The sequence below is a fragment of the Salvelinus fontinalis genome, chromosome 37 (genome assembly GCF_029448725.1).
Source record: "Salvelinus fontinalis isolate EN_2023a chromosome 37, ASM2944872v1, whole genome shotgun sequence".
Taxonomy (NCBI): Eukaryota; Metazoa; Chordata; class Actinopteri; order Salmoniformes; family Salmonidae; genus Salvelinus; species Salvelinus fontinalis.
In genome coordinates this window covers 8874017-8897955 of record NC_074701.1, presented here as the reverse complement: position 1 = coordinate 8897955, position 23939 = coordinate 8874017, and the positions used below count along the sequence as shown (strand labels likewise).

General features: G+C 43.2%; 1 protein-coding gene across 2 annotated transcripts; it reads right to left on the bottom strand.

Moving 5' to 3' along the window:
* Positions 1 to 544: 544 nt before the first annotated feature.
* On the bottom strand, positions 545 to 22720 carry LOC129836075 (palmitoyltransferase ZDHHC16A-like). 2 transcript variants are annotated; one of them, XM_055901847.1, is made up of 11 exons: positions 22303 to 22720; positions 9818 to 10070; positions 9540 to 9734; positions 4588 to 4676; positions 4373 to 4401; positions 4021 to 4163; positions 3756 to 3839; positions 3436 to 3515; positions 3119 to 3242; positions 2953 to 3023; positions 545 to 2794 (listed from the first exon to the last, which is right to left on the bottom strand). In XM_055901847.1, exons 2-11 carry the CDS (start codon positions 10061 to 10063, stop codon positions 2692 to 2694), a joined length of 1164 nt encoding a protein of 387 aa, XP_055757822.1. In that variant the 5' UTR covers positions 10064 to 10070; positions 22303 to 22720; the 3' UTR covers positions 545 to 2691. The 2 variants fall into 2 exon arrangements, with proteins under 2 accessions (XP_055757822.1, XP_055757821.1); XM_055901846.1 differs by lacking the exon at positions 3756 to 3839 and having other exon boundaries at positions 22303 to 22716.
* Positions 22721 to 23939: the final 1219 nt, after the last annotated feature.

The window sequence follows — 23939 nt, the reverse complement described above, 5'->3', positions numbered from 1 at the left end:
GGAGAGAGGAGGCTAGCTTTGCAACACATTCTGCCACAGAATCCACTTGAAAAGCTAGCTGGAGTGCTTTTGTTAGTCGAACCTGATGATTTGCCACTGGCAGTCTTTCACGTACTTTGTTGTTTTAATGCTCAATGAGTTGCTCACGTACCATTTCATCCTGCAGTGCACCAAATTTACACGAGCTAGCTATGCCCAGTAGATTTGCCTCATACTGGTGTGCACACTCACCAGGCAGCAACGTCGGGAACAGAAACCGACAGAGGAGGGCACTTTGGGGGGTAGAGAAGTGTAGCTGAGTGTCCCGAACACACACTGTCCCTCTGCGCCTAGGCAGTGTAGCAGCAGTGCTTTTAGCCCAGCATCACTCACGTCCTGTAAGCCCAGCTTGTTAAAATGTATGTTTCAGAAGTTTGAATCTAAAGAGATCATGGAGCCGGGGGCTCACCTGGCAGAGCAAAAATAGGAGAGGGTGGTGGTAGGGGAAATTCAGCCATCCTTGTCGCCACATGTTAAGTGTGAAGGATAGACGCGAACACAGGTGTCAGAGTCAACTACTTTTTTATATGATACCGTCAACTGAACAATACAGAACATGGGGGGGGGGGGACATAACATAACTCCAGGGTCAACAAATGTACAACTGTACAGACATACAGTGTTTTGGGGGGGTAGAAGACCGAGTGCATCGAGCATAACACGTTAACCCTGTTACTCATTGTTAGATGTTTAAACAAGTTCAAATGTTTTGTTAAGCTTGCATTCAAATGCCCCTCCCTTGATTCCATTCTCCCGGTAGCAAGGGGAGTTATGGCTGATTTATGACATCGTTAACCATTACCGTCAACCCCTTTTCAGTGATTTTTCTCAATGTCAAGATGGGATAACATGTTTTATGATTTTGAATGTGCTCCTTATCACAATGTTAAAAATAGATTCAAGCCGAGATCCACATTTGTTATTGTTTTTAGGAAATGTAATATCGCAAACAGACATCGCTCATCAAGTACTTCCCTTGTACTTGATGAGTTAAGGTCACTAATTAGTAAGGAACTCCACGCACCTGGTTGTCTAGGGCTTAATTGAAAGGAAAAACACAAAAGCCTGCAGACACTTGGCCCTCCATGGAATGAGTTTGACATGCCTAATGTACACCAGAGTCCTATTGTGCACGCGTCGTAATACCCATAAAACCTAGCGGTCAAACCGGGAAATGGTTCCGATCGTTTTTCCACCATTCATTTTTTCCCATAGATTTTAGAACCACCTAAAATAAGGGCTGTGTTTTGTGTAGTTACCCGTGGCGTGACGTTTTGATAACCATGTAAATCTTTGACAAGGTGACTTAAATCAAAATAGTAATTAGCGTCAAAGTAGACATCATGAAAGACTACAGATCCCTGCATGTCATCTCTAGCTAACACCTTTGCTAACAGGTATTCTGTCCATTGAAAACTTGCAGTTCACAGAACTGTCCATCTAAAGAAATGGTGCCAATGTAGTCATTACATTTAGCTGACATTAGATAGTTAATCCCGAGATTCTTACCTTTTCCTTGATTCGAAAGTCTCCTCCTGATCATCATGGCATTTGTAGTTCTTTATGATAGTCACAGTAGCGGTTCATTTTTTTTTTGGGGGGGGGGGGGGGTAAATACAGGCAAATATATTGATAAGTCACCTTGTCCTAGAAAGATTTACACAGTTATCAGAACAAAAAATTATAAATTTTCTCCCCTTTTCTCCCCAATTTTTCGTGGTATCCAATCGCTAGTAATTACTATCTTGTCTCATCGCTACAACTCCCGTACGGGCTCGGGAGAGACAAAGGTCGAAAGCCATGCGTCCTCTGAGGCACAACCCAACCAAGCCGCACTGCTTCTTTAACACAGCGCGCCTCCAACCCGGAAGCCAGCCGCACCAATGTGTCGGAGGAAACACCGTGCACCTGGCCCCCTTGGTTAGCACGCACTGCGCCCAGCCCGCCACAGGAGTCGCTGGAGCGCGATGAGACAAGGAAATCCCTACCGGCCAAACCCTCCCTAATCCGGACGACGCTAGCCCAATTGTGCGTCGCCCCACGGACCTCCCGGTCGCGTCCGGCTGCGACAGAGCCTGGGGGCAAACCCAGAGACTCTGGTGGCGCAGTTAGCACTGCGATGCAGTGCCCTAGACCACTGCGCCACCCGGGAGGCCCCTCCCAGCCCATAATTTAAGTGTTTTTAAAAAACCCTATGGGTAAAGTGAATGGTGGAAAAAATAATTGGAATAATTCCCCTGTTTGACCTCTAGGTCTTATGGGTAATATGACGACTCATACTGTGGTACTCTGTAGCACAGTCTGAAAACATTATGAAACAGTTCATCCCCACATCATTACAAGTTCTGTAGTGTGGTTGGCCTTTATTACACAAGCCAAGACCACTATGCCAGGACCAGGGTTGAAACATTTTGTAGGGTTGTTTCACTTAGGAGCAGCAAACATTCCCCATCTCTTCCCTGTTGTCCTCCCAGTATTCACTCTCCTGCTCGTCTACAAAACCTGGTCATGTCACATCGGTATATGTAGGGAGCAGGGGCCGCTGGGAGATGTAGTTCTGTGTGGACAGAGTCTGTGGGGTCAGTGGTCAGACAGCCATCAGGTGTTTCCTCATTTTGTAGAAGTCTCAATTCAGTTTTTTTTGTATTTGGCTCAGACGGGCATCATGTCTTTTCTGAATGGATAGATGTCCCAGGTCAGGCCGTTCCCAATGGGGACATGCCCTGAGGGCAGGATGACTCGCGTCAGCCAATGACTGGAGAGAGAAGAGAGGCAGACGTTACCACAACTAAATACAATACTTAGTAATAGTGTTTTATTTCGGACCACAACGGTCACATAATGTGCGTGTTAAATATCCGTGCAGATCAATAGATTGTCACACAGCCTGGAGAGGAGAAGCATCTAACTAACCTTTTCCTCTCCACACCTAAGAAGACTTTCCAGTTGTTCAGTCTGCCATAGTTAAAGGAGTTCTTGTACACCTGGGAGGAATAGGAGAACAGTTTGAATAGCTTGTGTCCGCCAACTGTAAGGTGTGTGTGTGTGTGTGTGTGTACGCGCGCTAGCGTGCATGAACCTTGCCAAATCTCCGCATCCGTTTGGTCTCCTTGCTGTTGAGGTGTCTCTCTATGCTGGTCTCTCCTCGGGATATCAGCACTGCGTGCCAGATAGTCAGCCCCCCAAGAACTACAGCCACCACGCTAAAATGACCAGTCGCAGGTTTATTAAAAAACATTTTTTAAACGCTTTTATTGCCAAACAGCCAATGACAACACACAGTACTGTGGGGCTGAGCTTCTAACGCCATTGGGAAATAATGTGCTTTTAACATCACTGTGTAAAACTCACTAAAATACAGTAATAATAACAGTCATCTCGTGAAGTACATCTCACCTGGTTAACACCCACATGTAAATGATACTCTTGTGGAACATCTCGTCTTTGAACGTTAAGGGGGGAGTCTGGTTGGTGCTCTGATTGACGACAGACAGAGGTCATACAAACACCTAAAATAGGAAAAACTTATCCTAGTCGGGACCCAGGGTTGTGCTTAAGTCACCTGTTTTAGGAGTATTAAATACCGTATGAAAAACATCACCCTTTAAAAGTCATCTATTGAACCGCCACCACGAAAGAACAAGAAAGTAACCAGGAGAGGCCAATGAAGTGAGAGGGGCAGTTTGTGTGTGTGTGCGTGTGTGTGTGTGTACTACCTGCACAGGCGGTAAGATGCCTATGAGTTGCCCCTTCCCCGTCACCGGGACACGTGATTTATCAAAGTCCATGTGTTTGAAGCGCTCTCGGGACAACCCAAAACCACACCCCCAGACCACCAAGAGTTCGACAAACAGAAGAAACACTTCAAGAGTTCAAATTGAACACCGAGACGGTTAAAGTAGACCGTGACCCTCTCAACAATAGAAGCCCGGCAGACCAAGACCAGCAGACCCAGGTCTCCCTCAAAGGGTTTGTGTGTACCTCTATAGCACTATGAGCACTATAAGCATCTAGGAAGAGGTTCCGGCCACTGATGCTGCAGTAGACACAGCCCAGGCTCAAGGAGACACAGAAGCAGAAGAAGTAACGCTGGTTAAAATGGCCGACACAGTTATTCAGCCACGCTGGGGGGGAACCAGAGTCAAGGAGGAAACGATAAACACTAACACCCGTCCTCAAAATACTCTGCAATAATCTTCATTGTTGTGCCTCGCAGACTTTCTTATGAAAGATGGTAGACAATCTAAATGGTGTCAACCATCCCTGATACCGTGACATTACCAGTACACTACCAATCGATCTCTACTCTCCCAACTCCATTTAAAAAGGATACGACAATGATGGTCCATTTTCAAAATGCACCTGTGAAGTAGAAGCTGTCGTGTTAAAAGTTAGACATCTACAACGCTACTATATTGAACCAGGGTAATGAGTTGTCATCGACTAGATAGAATTAGTATTCCCGTCAGATATTTCCTTCCCCTAATGGTTATGATAGGGACATCTGATCCTAGATCTATGGTTAGGGGTAACCAAAGTTTGCCTTACGTGTTGCAGATGACACAGTGGTGAGTTCTGGCTGGTTTGGGGATGATACACTTCTTACACATGGACACAAATGGAAGGGAATTTTTCATCTGGAATAAACACAACACAGAGATCTCTATTACGCCTGTGTGTGTGTGTGTGTGTGTGTGTGTGTGTGTGTGTGTGTGTGTGTGTGTCGGCGGTAAACTGCAGGGTGAATGTGACGCATCTAGTGCAGTAGTGCCTACACACTCTCTCTTTCAGCTTGCTGCCTCCAGCTAGCCCTTGTGGTGAATTGGGGAGCAACTTCATGCACAAGTCCCCCCCTTGTCGGTACAAAGCCTCTCCATGACCAAGACTGCTGTCGGACCTCCTAGTGGCAGCACACGTTAACTGGTTGTCTTGAAACTCGAGGCTAACCGGCAGGGGATCTCTGAGCAGCAGTGGGTCCCAGAAAGGAGTCTGTACAGGCCCACCGCTGTGTGGACATGCCCTGGCAGGCATCAACCACTGCCCCACTGCCTTGTGGGTTAGTCTGGTACGACAAAGTCCAGGGGAGCACACCCTGAGAGAAAAGCAGCCTGCTGGTGGCGCGGTAGACGGACACCGACGGACTGGGGACCAGGCAGCCTCCTGCAGTGGAAGATGCTGGTTGTCCTGAGTTTTCCCCCTTGTCACTGGAATACACCTTCCCACGGGGAAGTAGTGCAGTTGGAGATTGCGTACCCTCAGCGACGCTTTAAATAACCTCCTTTGCACAGGTATCCACTTCTGACCTTAAAGGCATCAACCGGAAACTGGACAAAAGCCTGGCTGCGTTGGGATGTCTGGTGACGGGGGACAGGAGTGAATGCACTGGGAGACCTTAAATCAGACCCCTGCACGCCAGTGGAACAGGGCTATTACGGACGCCAGCAGTGGGGACTTCAGTGGCAGCTGCTCTCGACAGGACATGTGACTGAGCTGCCCTATTTAGGAGCCACACTGCTCACCCCAGCTAGAAAATGTGGACTAAAAAGTGCCCACTCGCTTCTTCCTGGATAGGCTATCGCACCTATCGGCAGTTCCACTCAGCGGTCAAAAATATAATTCCCCTGAAACTGGCATCATGGAACATCAGAACCCTTTTAGACTATGAGTGATAACAGGTTCCTGGATGAAGGGTCCCTGAAAGAGGGAGAAGGTTATACCTTCTTCTGGAAAGGTTACCCTCTGGATGGACAACATCAGCACGGTGTGGGACTGGCAATTAAGACCAGCCTCTTACTCAGTCTCACCAAAAACACTTGTCGGCATAAGTGAAAGACTCATGTCTCTCCGTATCCTCCTAGCCAAGATGCGCTCTGCCACTCTTCTCGGTGTATACGCAACAACGTTACAATCTAAAAATGAGGCTAACGACTGCTTCTACCAGTCACTAGATGAGGCCCTTTACCGCATCCCCAGCAATGACAAGCTTTTTTGCTGGGTGACTTCAACGCTACGGTAGGACAGAACAAGATATGGAGCGGAGTGCTGGGTACGCATTACAGGTCGACCGATTAATCGGAACGGCCGATTAATTAGGGCCGATTTCAAGTTTTCATAACAATCGGAAATCGGTATTTATTTAACTAGGCAAGTCAGTTAAGAACACATTCTTATTTTCAATGACGGCCTAGGAACGGTGGGTTAACTGCCTTGTTCAGGGGCAGAACGACAGATTTTTACCTGTGTCAGCTCGGGGATTCAATCTTGCAACCTTAAGGTTAACTAGTCCAACGCTCTAACCACCTGCCTTACATTGCACTCCACGAGGAGCCTGCCTGTTACGCGAATGCAGTAAGAAGCCAAGGTAAGTTGCTAGCTAGCATTAAACTTATCTTATAAAAAACAATCAATCATAATCACTAGTTATAACTACACATGGTTGATGATATTACTAGTTCATCTAGCGTGTTCTGCGTTGCATATAATCGATGCGGTGCGCATTCGCGAAAAAGGACTGTCGTTGCTCCAACGTGTACCTAACCATAAACATCAACGCCTTTCTTAAAATCAATACACAAGTATATATTTTTAAACCTGCATATTTAGTTAATATTGCCTGCTAACATGAATTTCTTTTAACTAGGTAAATTGTGTCACTTCTCTTGCAACAGAGTCAGGGTATATGCAACAGTTTGGGCCGCCTGGCTCGTTGCGGACTAATTTGCCAGAATTCTACGTAATTATGACATAACATTGAAGGTTGTGCAATGTAACAGGAATATTTAGACTTATGGATGCCACCCGTTAGATAAAATACAGAACGGTTCCGTATTTCACTGAAAGAATAAACGTTTTGTTTTCAAAATGATAGTTTCCGGAATCTACCATATTAATGACCAAAGGTTTGTATTTCTGTGTGTTATTATGTTATAATTAAGTCTATGATTTGATAGAGCAGTCTGAGCGATGGTAGACAGCAGCAGGCACGTAAGCATTCATTCAAACAGCACTTTCGTGCGTTTTGCCAGCAGCTCTTTACAATGCTTCAAGCATTGAGCTGTTTATGACTTCAAGCCTATCAACTCCCGAGATTAGGCTGGTGTAACCGATGTGAAATAGCTAGCTAGTTAGCGGGGTGCGCGCTAATAGCGTTTCAAACGTCACTCGCTCTGAGACTTGGAGTAGTTGCTCCCCTTGCTCTGCATGGGTAACGCTGCTTCGAGGGTGGCTGTTGTCGATGTGTTCCTGGTTCGAGCCCAGGTAGGGGCGAAGAGAGGGACGGAAGCTATACTGTTACACTGGCAATACTAAAGTACTTATAAGAACATCCAATAGTCAAAGGTATATGAAATACAAATGGTATAGAGAGAAATAGTCCTATAATTCCTATAAGAACTACAACCTAAAACTTCTTACCTGGGAATATTGAAGACTCATGTTAAAAGGAACCACCAGCTTTCATATGTTCTCATGTTCTGAGCAAGGAACTTAAACCTTAGCTTTTTTACATGGAACCCTTTTACTTTCTTCTCCAACACTTTGTTTTTGCATTATTTAAACCAAATTGAAAATGTTTCATTATTTATTTGAGGCAAAATTGTTTTTATTGATGCATTATATTAAGTTAAAATAAGTGTTCATTCAGTATTGTTGTAATTGTCATTATTACAAATTTAAAAAATTAAATAAAAAACTGTCCGATTAATCAGTATCGTCTTTTTTTGGTCCTCCAATAAATCGGTATCGTTGTTGAAAAATCAGGTCAGGTCAATGAGAACGGCATGAGACTACTGACCATGTGCCGAACATGATCTCACCATCACTAACACCTTGTTCCAGCAGAAAAACAATAGAAATATTGGATGCCGCACGCTTCAAAACACTGGCACCTGATTAACTACGTCATAGTAAGACGGTTTGATACCAATGACCTCCTGCTGATACGTGTCATGAGGGGTGCAGAACACTGGACAGATCACTGTAGGATACTGGCTAAACTCCAGGTGAGAATACAGTGGCAATATCTGCGGCAACAGCCTGGGGATATCCCTTCTGGCTGTTGCCGGCAAGGTCCCGGCCAAGGATACGCTGCCAGAATCACAATGCATCTTCCGAAAGAAAAAGGAGCACGGTTGACATGATATTCACGGCACGGCAACTCCAGCAGAAGTGCCAAGAACATCAGGACCTTTTCATGGCCTTTGTCACCCTCTAAGGCCTTCGACACAGAGCTGGGAACTACTATGGGGCATACTAAAATTAGTCAACATCCTTTGCCAGTTCCATAGGAGGGCAGGAGTCAGTGCCCTTGGTAGTACGCATTGGTGTGAGGCAAGGGTGTGTGCTGGCACCTGTACATCTTCCTCATATGTGTCACCCAGCTTCTCCACAAGGAGCTTGAGGACAGCAGCGGGGTTGCGGTGGACCTCAGGCTGGTGAAAACCTATTCAACATCAGGAGGCTCCAAGCAACCACCAAGGTTGACGGAGCGGGTTCTTGAGCTGCAATATGTTGATGACTGTACATGTGGCCCACACTCCGGAAGACCTTCAGTCCATCCTTGTAAAACGGCTGTGAAGGTCAATAGCAGGATGGGACTGTCAACAAGACAGAGGTGGTCAGTCAATGGCGATCCAGCCCTCCGTGCCCTTCTTCATCATTGAACACAAATCGCTGGCAATATCCCCGTCATTCAAATACCTGGGCAGCATCCTCTCGGAGGACTACAGCATCGACCCAGAAATTCAAAAAGGGATCAAGCAAGCCTTCACTGCCTTCGGGAAACTCAGACGCAGTGTCTTAAAAAACTGGGATCTCCACCTGCACACCAAAGTCACCGTCTATCAAGCCGTCTGCATTACCAGTGTTCTTTACAGCTGTGAAGCCTGGGTCACCTACAGTCACCACAACAAGCAGCTCGAGCAATTCCACATAGGATGCCTACAGTGCATACTGGGAATCAACTGGGGCAACCGTGTGCCCCACACAGAAATACTTCCCAAGACCAAATGCAAGAGTAGGGACGCCGAGGTCGCACAACACCAACTGCGCTGGCTCGGGCATGTCATGAGAATGTCTCATGAGCGCTTGCCGCAGAAGATCTTGAATGGCCAGCTACTTCTTGGCTGCCGGTCTGAAGCGCTACGAGGAGCAGCTGAAAACGTCACTGAAGAAGTGCCACATCAAACCCACAGACCTGGAGGACGCTGCTGCCGACCGTTCCACCTGGCAGTAGCTCTGACAGAGCGGTGTACAGAGGCAGGAGGAGGGGAGCACAAAGAGACAGTATAAACAGCTCAGGAGACACACAACCATGACTGCCGCCCTCCCCCCAACACAGACTGCACATGCCCCACCTGCAATTAAGTTTGGATCTCGGATTGGACTCTACAGGCACCAAAGAATTCATTGTTAATTCGGAAGGGGAAGTCATCATCGGATATGATGGACTACCGCAAGGCAAGTGTGTGTGTGTGTGTGTGTGTGTGTGTGTGTGTGTGTACCTTAGGGGGGTATCCTGGGGCAGTATTGGTAGCTTTATAATAGTGGAAGACAATCATGACGAGGTTCCAGTGTCCGTAACTCATGTGCCAGGCTATCCAGGATGGAGAGTACGTGTCGAAGATCACGGGCAGCATAACCACATAGACTACCAGCAGGATAGAAGTGGTCAGTATCACTAACAGACATACAAACACCTGGAGAAATAGAGAGGGGGTAAATGAGTGAGAAATTGTTTCATGAGCATGAACATCTGTGCAACTGACACACACACACTTACCGGCCCGAACCTGCGGGTGAGTAGGTCCACCATCCAGAGGATGGGCTCCATCAGAGAGTCCATGACGACTTCAGAGTTGGTGAGGGTGTTGTAATAGAGGGAGTCGACCATCAGTCTGAGGTAGGCCCAAATCTGCCTCACGCACAGCGGTAGTCTGCAGTTGTTGCCATTGCTGCAATGCCACTGTCTGGCGCACACACACAACCACAGCCAGCGCTGCAGCAGGAAGGTGGAGCACAGACGCATTTTTCTCCTGAAACACACACAGATGAATGTTTACCGGGGATTATTCTACCATTTTTCACGATGCTTAAAGAAATAAAACACCTGTGTCAACTTAAGACATCCTCCAGTGATTTTGGAACATTTACTGTGGCAAAGTGATATCCCATGCATAAATACAGTAAATAATACACACTTGTTGGATTCAAACTTCGAACTTGAAATATCTTACACTATCAGAACAGTGGATGGAAATCTACTGAGTGAGAAAGGGGAGTGCAGAAAGTTTACATTCTGTTAAAAACATGTTATTGTTAAATCTCATGTATACTATGAAGAGAAGGGCAATGGTCTGGTTTCAGTCGCAGACAGCCGTGAGTTAGGGAGGAGTGAGGAATTGGGGTCAAGGTCAGGTCAGATGAAGTGAGAACAAAGTCACCTCTAAAGTCCTGCCTAGCAACAGAGATGTATTGGCTGTCCAAATGTGCGAGGAGACTCAGCATAGAAAGAGGGTATAAATATATGTGCTTGTGTAAACATGTCTTTGTCTTATACAGCTGTTTGATCCAGTGGTTAAATAAACTTGGTTTGAGCTTTGACTAGTTGTCTAACAGTTGGTGTTGTCGCCAGGATTCCCCACAATGTATAGTCGAACTTGAGAGTCTGAATAAGTGGAACAGGAGCCGGCATATAAAAACAATGTTCCTACACCTGGGAAAACTAGAGTTGTAGGCTGAATACAATACTGGATACAGATCTGAAAAGCCTGAGTTTATTAATTTGGCCCACTGTAAATACTAACGATAGACCTAGGGGTTGGGGCACCTGGGGGTGGGGGTGGGGGGGGGTTAGCCACCAGAAGGTTAGACTAGGCACTGCGGGCACAGCTTGTTCAGGAGGAATTAGCCCCCCTTAATAGGTTAGATTAGGGGTTGGAGTCTGTAGTCTTTATGGTATATGGAGATGTTGGAACATCCATGTACTAGTACGATAGGTTCTAGAGAAGTAGTCCATGTAGAGGCACCAAAACAGGAAATGCGTTCGGTGGAGAAGAGCAGATATCAGACAATATCTGCGCTTAAAGATTAAACGTTGTCAGTGAGTGGGAATGTGGATGGCGATAGAACGTTGCCTGTAAGTTCTGGAGGAAAGCTACATTCATGGTTAGAAAAGCAAAAAGATATTTGAATGCTGTTTGAACAGGATTAATGTGTATTAGCAGTAGCAATTGGGAGAGAGCTTGTTTTATGCCTTATTTGGGGCAGGGACCTGTGACAGATTGTGGAAATAGGAAGACAGTGAATCATTTGTGTAATATTTACAGCAGTAATATTTGAAGCGTGACACCGGTATAAGACATGTCTCCCGTATTGGTTCTAATACAAGATATCAGGTGCCGTGACCAATTTAAAAAAGGCACAAATACTCACTTCCCCAGAGAGTATCACTAACTTGGAAAATTATTAAAATTGGCAAATATTAGAGCCGTGAGTGAGGAAATCTGAATAACTATTGAAATGGCGACCGACGGCCACGATTCTCCCTTTAAAGTGGGGCTAGAGAAAGAAAAGTTTAATAGAGGCGCTGAAAGAGGCACACAAGCAATCTACATTTCGGCTCAAATATGGAAACATTTTTGCAAACTGGTCAGCATTTCCCCGCGGACGGACAATTCCAATCAAATAAAAAACTCAGAGATGCTGTTGTGGTCTGCCAACAAGACATCAATGAGACATTTTGTTCCTGTACCCAAGAAAGCAAAGGTAAATGAACTAAATTACTATCGCCCTGTAGCACTCCCTTCTGTCATGAAGTGCTTTGAGAGACTAGTCAAGAAATCATATCACCTCCACCTTACCTGTCACCCTAGACCCACTTCAATTTGCTAACCGCCCCAATAGGTCCACAGACGATGCAATCACCATCACACGCACACCGCCCTATCCCATCTGGACAAGAGGAATACCTATGTAAGAATGCTGCTCAGTTAGCGAAATTCATTCTGCAGTTTTATAAAAGGTATCCAGTAGGAATGCACGATTTGTTGGTAAACATATCGGTATCGGCCCGATGTCTAGTTTAACGCCCATGTGCAAAACCGATGTCAAAGCTGACGTGCAAAACGTAGGTACATGACGTAATGACGCCACTATGTGCAACACAGCATTCCTAACCTAGCCCACAATGTTTGCTGTGTGGATCGACCAGTCATTTGAAAGAGTAAGAAAATGTCAGCGAGACAATGCAAAGGCGAAATCCATTAACGCCAAGATAATGGAATTCATTGCCCTTGAGAGTCAACCGTTCTCTGTCGTGGGTGATGTGGGCTTTCGCGACTGGTCGAGCACCGGTACACACTACCAAGTGAGCTATTTTTCAGCTGTTGCCCTACCGGAGTTACACAGTAATAGTGTCACTGCTATTAGCTTCACTACTTACTATGAAACGCAGTTGGGTCTTGCGCGTGAAAAGTTGTGTGTGAAAAGAGATACTCAAATAACTATTTGATGCGTTAAATAAGCTTTTCATTTGACACGTCAAATAACACAGTTCTATTAAAGAATGTTGTGTGTTCTGAATTTGCACGTGCAAGCCAAGCACCACTACTATCAGTAGCACTGTCAACGCTGTTTTAAAGTCTGCAAACACCGGCCACGAACAATGTGTTTACAATACCGCGTTGGTAATAAAGCATTATTTGTTCCACCGCAACTTCTGGGGTAGCTAGCACCAATACAACCAGCCTGAAAACAATTAGCAGTAAAAACTGCAGTAATTTTAATTATTCTTAGCAATCCTTGTGAGTAAGCATTAGCTAGGTAGCCACTTGTTGTTCGTCTATTGAAATTTAACTTCAGTTCATGAAAATAAATATCTAGTCAGCTACTTAACCCTGTTACCCAAAGCTAATGTTATAAGCAGCCAGCTAGCTTCATCTGGCTAGTGAAGCGCGACTGGACTGGGTTAGGTGTTGTGAAGCTAGCCACAATAAGGATTAGGCACAAAAGTGGAATTTGCGGGTTTGCCTTCAAAGTAAATGTACCTGTTTGAAAGTGATGCAGAAGGTTACAATTGGTGGAATCATGCCATATTTAAACAAGGTTGGAATGTGAAGCAATGAAATGGGGTATCAGTCTACTCGGTGACACCCACAGAACACAACTGTGAAGAGTTTACGCAAATATTAGCATTGTAGCTCTTACTGCGGGACTGTGAAATCACCTCCCCAGTCAGCTTATTGTGTGTATTGACATTCATATTGCGCTGTACAGCTTTACGTAAGGATTGGGGATCAATGAAATGGGGTATCAGTCTACTCAATAGCCAAGATATTTTTTCTCCCCCAACATCCTCCTCAGAGTTAGACTCAGACATCCACGCAGTATAGTTTTTCCCCCTTGAGAATAGTGTTACATACACAGGTTGACAATAAATGTGTCTCAATTCCCAGTTGTGTCAGAGTCTCGCAATAAGGGCTACTAATGTTCTCTGGGTGTCACGGACTAGACTGATACCTATGGATTGTGGATCAATGACATGGGGTAAGGCTGTACAGTGAAATAAGTATGCCCCCAATGCAACTCTAAAGTATAATACATCCAGTGTGATTTCAGATGTCAAATTAACAAAATTGTCTTTTGTTGATTTTATTTAACATTCCAAACTAGTTTAGCATGATCTATTCAATTATGGCATACTTCTACTATGTGTATAAAATTTGCATCACTGTCAAGTACAGTTTTATTTTGAAGGCTAACCGCAAAGTCCCCTATTGTGGCTAATCCTTATTGTGGCTAGCTTCACATAGATGGGTCCGACCACCATTCATCAAATAAGAACTGTCTTATAAATTAGGGTTATTTTAGATGACAACAACTAGCTATACAGTTAACTAGCTAACTAAAGCTAATGAAACAGATTGTCGTTTTGTTTTTGGGGAAGAACATTGTTTGCATCTATGAGCTTGCTAGCTTTTTTTTATGACCAGCACTGTATGTGCACGAGACAACTTTATCAGCATCATAGCATACGTATCGATGAATCGTTGTGACGTATGAAATACGAATGTAATAACTACAAAAATGTATGAACGCGTTAAATTATTATGTGCCGTGCAGTCATATTCAGGTCCTGAATATGTCGTCCTAGAGACCGATTACCAATATCGCCTTCCATCTGGCTACGGACACAATTGAAAGGTTTAGATAACAGACTGAAACAGACTGAAAGATTTTAATTGGCTTGTTTTACACAGACGTCTTCCGGTCCGATCAACATTATATGATCATAATTTGACCCTGAATACATTTTGTTCCAGGGACAATTGTCTTGCAATTGAAACAATTCCCCATGTTTTATGGGAATGTTCTTTTGCCAAATTAGTTTGGAGAAAAATTAAATTATTTTTTGAGATTGTAAAAAACATTGATTATGAAGGGGCAGCCAAACTTGAACTAAAAAATGTGGAAAGGGTGCAATTATTAGCATTAGTGACTCTGGTGTCCCTTATCAAGACCAAACTTTGGGAGGCCAGATGTGGTGCGGTCAATGACACCCTCAAGTGGTCACCGACGGGATTAGTTGAATTTATAAAACAGGACATTTGGAAGAGAATACAATTCGAAATAGATAAGTGGGGCATTGTAACAGTGAAACAGAGATGGAAAGGGATTTACCCTGCATTGTAAATGTTTTTATAGCTTATATATAATTGTATTACATAAGTATAATTGAAATGTAGGCTAAGCCTTTGTACATATTTCATATACACTGAGGTTTATTCAGAGTTAATTTTGGTATATGTATATATTTGTATTTATAGAATTATTTGTATTGTTTTTTAGAGATTGTTAGAGACATGTTCAACTTGAATGTAATAACACTGGTCAGGTTCTGCAGAACTGCACTTTTTTGAGGAGTTTTGCTATTGTTATATTGTTACACTACTTTTTGATACTGTTTTTATGAATACATGTTATGTACAACATAATGCACTGATTTTGTAATTGTATTTGAATGTGAAATGAAAATAAAAATTATTTTTCAAAAAAAAAAAAATTTAATACATTTGTTATTAGTGTTATATAACAAATAGTGTTATTTGACGAGTTTGACATGCAATGACCCAAATGGTGTTCCATAGAAATCCTGGTTGAGAATGAAATGACTGAACAACAAAACAGCACAACAAGTAAGTGAAAGAAATAGCTTTTGATTGTTTTACTGGTAATGGGGACATATGTAAAGGCCAAAAAAATAACTTTTTAGTTAGTGTGGTGTGTAACCTTTATTGTACTAAGCAAGTCAGTTAAGAACAAATTCTTATTTACAATGAAGGCCAAATGTGCTCTGCCCTATGGGACTCCCAATCACGGCCCTATGTGATACAGCCTGGATTCGAACCAGAGACTCTAGTGACTCCTCTTGCACTGAGAAGCAGTGCCTTCTACCACTGTGTCCATGTGTGTGTTAAGCATTCTAGTACAGTTAAATAGTTCAAAGGCTGCTAATTGTTTTTATAAAAATCGGTATCGTTTTTTTGTCAAGGAAAATATCGGAAATCGGTATTGGCCAAATCATTCAATGGATCATTCAATATTCCCTTTCTTTTGTTGTTCAGTGAAATCACCACATGTGAAAAGTCAACTAATTTGATTAAAGTTCAATTCGTAACTAAATTGTTTTTTAAATTATTTCTATTGGAAGAATTTAATCATTTGCAATCACGTCTACTTATGATAAGGTAAAAGGTATATGTTTGTCTCCATATGATAAATATATCCAATGCAAAAAACATCTACATTTAAATGGTATTAATTTGCATATATCTCCTATAATTCCCATATATTCTTGGCATATATCCAAGACGCTTCTGAACAGCTTCTACCCCCAAGCCATTAGACTCCTGAACATCTAATCAAATAGCTACCCAGACTATTTGCATTGTCCCCCTCTTCTACGCTGCTGCTACTCTATCTATGCATAGTCACATTAATAACTCTACCTACATGTACATATTACCTCAATTACCGTGACATGGTACCCCTGTATATAGCCCCGCTATTGTTATTTACTACTGCTCTTTTATTCTTATCTCTTACTTTTCCATTTTCTTTAAACTGCATTGTTGGTTAAGGGCTTGTAAGTAAGCATTTCACTGTAAGGTACACCTGTTGTATTCAGCACATGTGACAAATAAAATTGTATTTCTAAAAACACGTTTTCAATTTGTCATTATAAGGTATTGTGTGTAAATGGGTGAGAAATGTACCAATTTTGAATTCAGGCTGTGTTATCTAGTGGAAACCCGGCTGACGTCCGACCGCATCCCCTGCCACACCCACCACCGAAGCCCCTTTTTGATCCAGAAAAAAAAACCTGCGCACACACAGGCCTGAACAATACACAGAGCTACAAAGACCACATGGTGTAAGCAATGGTTCTGTTTTAAGACCTACTTTTCTGGGCTCCGGCCCAGGTAACGGGATATGGTGGATTTGCGACAGAGAAGTTTTGAGTCTGCCAGTCGTTCATCCTACCCGTAATTCCAGTTTAGGATTAGATTAACCCCCCCCACCCAAACAACCACCCCCAAGTGACACCGCTACCATGACATCATATTTAATCTCTGAAATTGGATGGTGGGAAGTACCATTCCGGCCATTTGAAAATAAAATCTGAATTAAAACAGTCCAATTGAAAGGGGACTCAGTAAAGGGATCATGTGGAAACAAAGCACTTCAGGCCTAGTTGACATGTATAATCTCTTGAGCAATGTTCCCTCTAAACTGCGTGTGTGTGTGCGCAGCCGTACAGCTCCCTAAGGAAGAAAATCAGCCCATGCAGAGAAGCACAAGATTCCACTTCACACAACTGTGTGAATTTCTAATATTAGCCACTTTCAAAGCAACATATTGAAACAAAACTAAATATGAAAGAGTTCGTAGGCAAAACTAACTACGCAAGAGACCTGGAGTAGGATTCTGTTGTATTGACAGTCACCACTCAGCCTGTACTCGATAGACCGGTGCAGCATAACCAATCAGAGCTGCAGCATCCCTATATGCAAATAGACTTTTGCCATTCCTTTGACCTGGACTGTGTTTACAGCATGAGTAATTGCGCTTGTTTTGGGATCAAAGCGAGAGAACATTTGTCATATTCTTTGCTAGTAAGTGAGTTATTAGTCCAGTTATTGTTCATTTCTAGTCAGCAATGGGGGTTGCTTCCTACAAGAGCACAAAACCTGTGCATTTCGAGCCTTTGAAAAGAGAGTCAAGTAAAGAGCATTTTTGTCTGTCTTAAAAAGGGGCATTGTTGTATTTTGAGGCAGGCTTGAATAAGCTAAGTAGCCAATAGGCAGAGGGTAGGATAATGTCTGATTCTCTAATGATGGTATGGAAATAATAATTCACTTTATTTTCTTAAGTGGTTTCCTGCATCAAACACATTTCCAGTCACCACCTTGTCTGAAGGACAAGGGAATGAACAGGTTAAAACCTGTCTAGGACAGGGGTGCAGCTAGCGGCACTCCTCCCACATTCCACTGAAAAGGCAGAGCGCGAAATTCAAAAAAAAAATATTTTTTTAAATATTTAACTTTCACACATTAACAAGTCCAATACAGCTAATGAAAGACACAGATCGTGTGAATCCAGCCAACATGTCCGATTTTTAAAATGTTTTACAGGGAAGACACAATATGTAAATCTATTAGCTAAACACCTTAGCAAAAGACACCATCTTTTCTTTGTCCACCAACACCAGTAGCTATCACCAGTTCGGCTAAACTAAGATATTGATAGCCACTAACCAAGAAAAAACCTCATCAGATGACAGTCTGATAACATATTTATGGTATAGGATAGGTTTTGTTAGAAAAATTTGCATATTTCAGGTAGATATCATAGTTTACAATTGCACCCACCGTCACAAATGGACTAGAATAAATACATAGAGCAACGTGTATTACCTAATTACTAATCATCAAACATTTCGTAAAAATACACAGCATACACTAATCGAAAGACACAGATCCTGTGAATACAGACAATATTTCAGATTTTCTAAGTGTCTTACAGCGAAAACACAATAAATCGTTATATTAGCATACCACATATGCAAACGTTACCAGAGCATTGATTCTAGCCAAAGAGAGCGATAACGTAAACATCGCCAAAATATATTAATTTTTTCACTAACCTTCTCAGAATTCTTCAGATGACACTCCTGTAACATCATATTACAACATACATATACAGTTTGTTCGAAAATGTGCATATTTAGCCACCAAAATCATGGTTAGACAATGACAAAAGTTGCCCAGCTGGTCAGACAATGTCGTGCGCCATATTAGACAGTGATCTAGTCGTATACATAAATACTCATAAACGTGACTAAAAAATATAGGGTGGACAGCGATTGATAGACAATTTAATTCTTAATACAATCGCTGATTTACATTTTTTAAATTATCCTTACTTTTCAATACAGTTTGCGCCAAGCGAAGCTACGTCTAACAAAATGGCGTCATAAGCGATTAACATTTTGAGACAGAAACACGATTTATCATAATAAATTGTTCTTACTTTGAGTTGTTCTTCCATCAGAATCTTGGGCAAAGAATCCTTTTTTGGGTCTAATCGTCTTTTGGTCTAAAGCTGTCCTCTTGCCATGTGGAAATGCCCATTGCGTTCGGCATGAACTGGAAACGTGCCCAGAGATTCAAAGTGTCTCAGAAATAAATGTCCCAAAATCGCACTAAACGGATATAAATTGCTATAAAACGGTTTAAATTAACTACCTTATGATGTCTTTAACACCTATTACAAGTAAAAACATGACCGGAGAAATATTACTGGCTACACTAATGCTTGGAAAAAGAGCAGGTCGGTGTCCACCGCGCGTCCGGCGCAGCTGGAAAAGAGTTACTACCTACACGTTGATCTGATTTATAGAGGCTGTGATTGCGCAATCGACTCCATTCAAATCGTCATCACGTAAAGACATCCAGGGGAAGACGTAAGCAGTGTTAGTATCCTCATAGCATTCACAGCGACCTTTAAACTGACTCCAGATCAGGGGCCAAGATGTGTGAAATCTGACTCAATGTCAGGGAAATTGCTGTAGAATGAGTTCTGTCCACTCAGAGACAAAATTTCATCAACGGCTATAGAAACTAGAGACTGTTTTCTATCCAATAATAATAACAATATGCATATTGTACGAGCAAGAATTGAGTAGGAAGCCGTTTAAAAATTACACGATTTCCAGAAAAAGTGACAACAGCACCCCCTAGCCTAAAGAGCTCACGGAATTTAAGCCTACATTTTACACCACGCATTGGCTGCTACTGTACGGCTGTTGAACGGAGACAATGTTCTCTGAATTATATACAATTTTAACATGGAAATAGCCGTTCAGTGATGCATTTTCTCCATTGTTTTTAATGATAGGCCACTCAGATAGGCCTACATTATGATCAAACACCCACAGTAGCCTAATTGGCCACTGTTTTAACTGTAACTTAAAGCGGGTACAGCCTCAGTATAAACAATAAACCTGCGCCAGAAGTTGCACAGAATTTTCACAACGTTCAAGTTTGCGCTCAGCAGACCTGAAATTTGCTCAGTCACCCAATCCCAAATCAACCCCCTTACACCCTACGCACTTGTGGAAATCTGCGATAATTTGATCTAAGCAATATGGTAAAACTTCCACCTAACCTATTAGAGGGCAAATTGGAACTATTGCCAAATTGCTTACACCTGTGAAATCATTACAGATCTCCACAAGTGCATAAACTCCAAAACTCTTGAACGTGCCGTCCAAGGCCAGCTCTCCTGCTATCTCTCTCAGAATGACCTTCTTGATCCAAATCAGTCAGGTTTCAAGACTAGTCACTCAACTGAGACTGCTCTTCTCTGTATCACGGAGGCGCTCCGCACTGCTAAAGCTAACTCTCTCTCCTCTGCTCTCATCCTTCTAGACCTATCGGCTGCCTTCGATACTGTGAACCATCAGATCCTCCTCTCCACCCTCTCCGAGTTGGGCATCTCCGGCGCGGCCCTCGCTTGGATTGCGTCCTACCTGACAGGTCGCTCCTACCAGGTGGCGTGGCGAGAATCTGTCTCCTCACCACGCGCTCTCACCACTGGTGTCCCCCAGGGCTCTGTTCTAGGCCCTCTCCTATTCTCGCTATACACCAAGTCACTTGGCTCTGTCATAACCTCACATGGTCTCTCCTATCATTGCTATGCAGACGACACACAATTAATCTTCTCCTTTCCCCCTTCTGATGACCAGGTGGCGAATCGCATCTCTGCATGTCTGGCAGACATATCAGTGTGGATGACGGATCACCACCTCAAGCTGAACCTCGGCAAGACGGAGCTGCTCTTCCTCCCGGGGAAGGACTGCCCGTTCCATGATCTCGCCATCACGGTTGACAACTCCATTGTGTCCTCCTCCCAGAGCGCTAAGAACCTTGGCGTGATCCTGGACAACACCCTGTCGTTCTCAACTAACATCAAGGCGGTGGCCCGTTCCTGTAGGTTCATGCTCTACAACATCCGCAAAGTACGACCCTGCCTCACACAGGAAGCGGCGCAGGTCCTAATCCAGGCACTTGTCATCTCCCGTCTGGATTACTGCAACTCGCTGTTGGCTGGGCTCCCTGCCTGTGCCATTAAACCCCTACAACTCATCCAGAACGCCGCAGCCCGTCTGGTGTTCAACCTTCCCAAGTTCTCTCACGTCACCCCGCTCCTCCGCTCTCTCCACTGGCTTCCAGTTGAAGCTCGCATCCGCTACAAGACCATGGTGCTTGCCTACGGAGCTGTGAGGGGAACGGCACCTCAGTACCTTCAGGCTCTGATCAGGCCCTACACCCAAACAAGGGCACTGCGTTCATCCACCTCTGGCCTGCTCGCCTCCCTACCACTGAGGAAGTACAGTTCCCGCTCAGCCCAGTCAAAACTGTTCGCTGCTCTGGCACCCCAATGGTGGAACAAACTCCCTCACAACGCCAGGACAGCGGAGTCAATCACCACCTTCCGGAGACACCTGAAACCCCACCTCTTCAAGGAATACCTAGGATAGGATAAAGCAATCCTTCTGCCCCCCCCCCTCCCCCTTAAAAGATTTAGATGCACTATTGTAAAGTGGCTGTTCCACTGGATGTCATAAGGTGAATGCACCAATTTGTAAGTCGCTCTGGATAAGAGCGTCTGCTAAATGACTTAAATGTAAATGATAGGACATTGGGCAGGGCTCACCAAACCGGTTCCTGGAGAGTTACCGTCCTGTAGGTTCACTCCAACACTAATAATTAACTGGTTGATGAGCTGAATAAGGTTAGTTACAACTGGGGATGGAGCAAAAACCTACAGGATGGTAGCTCTCCAGGAACAGGTTTGGAGAGCCCTGGCGTAGGGTCTAGGCCAGGATTGCCCAATAGCAATTACATTCAGCTGTGGCCCCAAAGTTTAGCAAAAAAATATAAAAACAAATCTATACAATTTTCAACTGTTTTTGTCAAATACTATCTGTTTGGGATTCCTGCGGTGAATTTGCTGTGTACAAATGATAAATAACTATGTTCCGGCACACCGACCATCTGCTCAAGAAAAAAATTATAATAATCGGCCCACAGCTGAATGTAATTGGGGACCCCTGTAGATTTGGGATTGGGCCACAAACTGCTAGGACTACTGCTTTAAATATATAATTATGACACGTCATTTTATAGCATCTCTACTCTCGCTCTTCTGCATTCCAATCAAGGGATATGAGCAGGGCGGAACACAATAGTGAGAGCGACACGGTCCATAATGACAGCTTTGAAAGAATGGAGTTAGCTACATTGTTGGAATCCTATCCAGACGTTCTGTCGAGCACATTGTAGCGCATTTTCACCGCAACCTTACATGAACATACCTCTGTCACTCACTGTCCATTCTCCCCCATTTGTTATAAACCATCTGCCAGTGCAGTAGCAATTATCAAGCTCTGTCATGATTCAATGTTCTCTGTTTATGACACGACGGACAAAATGCTGTTTTAAGATAGCTAAACAATATGATTGAATAGGAGTCATATACATTTAAGTTTTTCCTCAACCCTGCCGTCAAAGATCATCAGTTGAAAGGACCACTGGAAATTGACCGGTGTCGTGAGCTACCAGCAGCAATCTTGAAGAGAGAGTAGCGCTGTATGCTGCTAGTTACCATGCACAAAGTAATACATTCCATTTATATACTCACTTAAGATTGTATGTCACCCGTGAGAAATGTGTTCTCTGGCCATGATACCAAGGTGAAAAAGGTTTAATTCATCCGGAAGCTAACAATTGAACGGAGACAATGTTCTCTGTCGCGAGTTTAGCCCAAAAGCTTCTCCTCTACGTTACAGACTCAGTGCTGAAAAAATAGCAATTTTACTTCCGGGAGAAGCTATACGGACCAAAGGTGTGTATATAAATAATTGATATTGACATGGTGCCCTAATTGATGACGTATCTCGCACAGCGACAGTCGAGACGAATAAATTCGGTTGTCAGTCCTCCTGATGAGCCTTCCTAGCTATCCGTCCTGAAAAGTTGCTTCGTCGAAACCCGGAGCTGACAAGGTAAAAATCTGTCGTTCTGCTCCTGAACAAGGTAGTTAACCCACTGTTCCCCATTTTTTTTTAAATAGCATTTTCGTTTGACATAAGACTAAAATCACCAGGAAATCAGCTCAGTTATTTTAATTTAGAAAATCTGTAACCAAGTAATCATATGCATAAATACAGGCCTGTGATTTTATCCCAACGTAATCAAGGTTTAGTGTATATATGTTTGGGATTCTTGCGGTCAATTTGCAGTGTACAAATTATTTATCCTGATGAGCCTTTCCCAGCTAACTAGTTTATGCTTGTGGCTAGACACTTCAGCGAGAATTTGAAATTTGTCTGCCAAAGTTGGGACTTGTGAATGTTTTTATCAGAGTAATTGATTTTTTTTACAAACATGTAGCTAGACATTAATGTTGTAGTTTTACATTTTGGGTGACACTGCAATAAATGATTAGCCTAAGAGTAGGACCAGATTCAGTAAATCACTTCAGCCTAAAGTAAATTTAAATGCATTTGCCAAAATGATATAATTACTCCTGTCTATACAGAAATAAATTAAATTATTCAAAATTCTTCACCAGAAAGCATGACTTAGCCAGGATCATTAGCTTCTTTTAAAGCTGTGGATTGTTTCAAATTACAAGCGTGTAGGCCTATACGGTTGTGTGGCGAATACATTGGTGCCTCTCTCCGGAATGAGTTGTCTCCCGACAGTTCTTGTGCAGTCATTGTTTTATTGTGTTAATTGTTTGCCATTTTTATTGTTTATTTTGATAAATTCCCCATTACCTGTGACCAGTAGTAAATGTACCGTTACTCGTGTCATTTCGTTACATTAATTTATGTTAATGTATAGATTAAATAGTCCTACAGTGGAAACTTTTGCAGAGTTCACAACCTGTTACACTTGTCAGAAACAAGCTTTGGTTTATTTCATACAATCATTTACGAATTTTGTCAAATGTTTCATTGCATTTTGGTTGGAGCGCTCCATGTGAGCAATGAGTGTATTTTCTCTGTCGTCTTAATGTTAACGGAACGCTTGCGCCTGAGCACCTATAGAAGTAGACTAACTGGTCTGCTGCATGCAAATTTAGGGAAGTGCCCATTTGGGGATGTTCAATTTCTGATTGTCTTATTTCAGCACCACTAATAAGCTGCGCTTCTCAGTAATTTTTTTTTAAGTCAACGAAGTCCTTTATTTTTTTTTATGATAATAGTTCTACATAGTATTTGTAAAATCTTAACAACACTCTCCCCCTTGATAAGAACCAGGCCTTGGTGT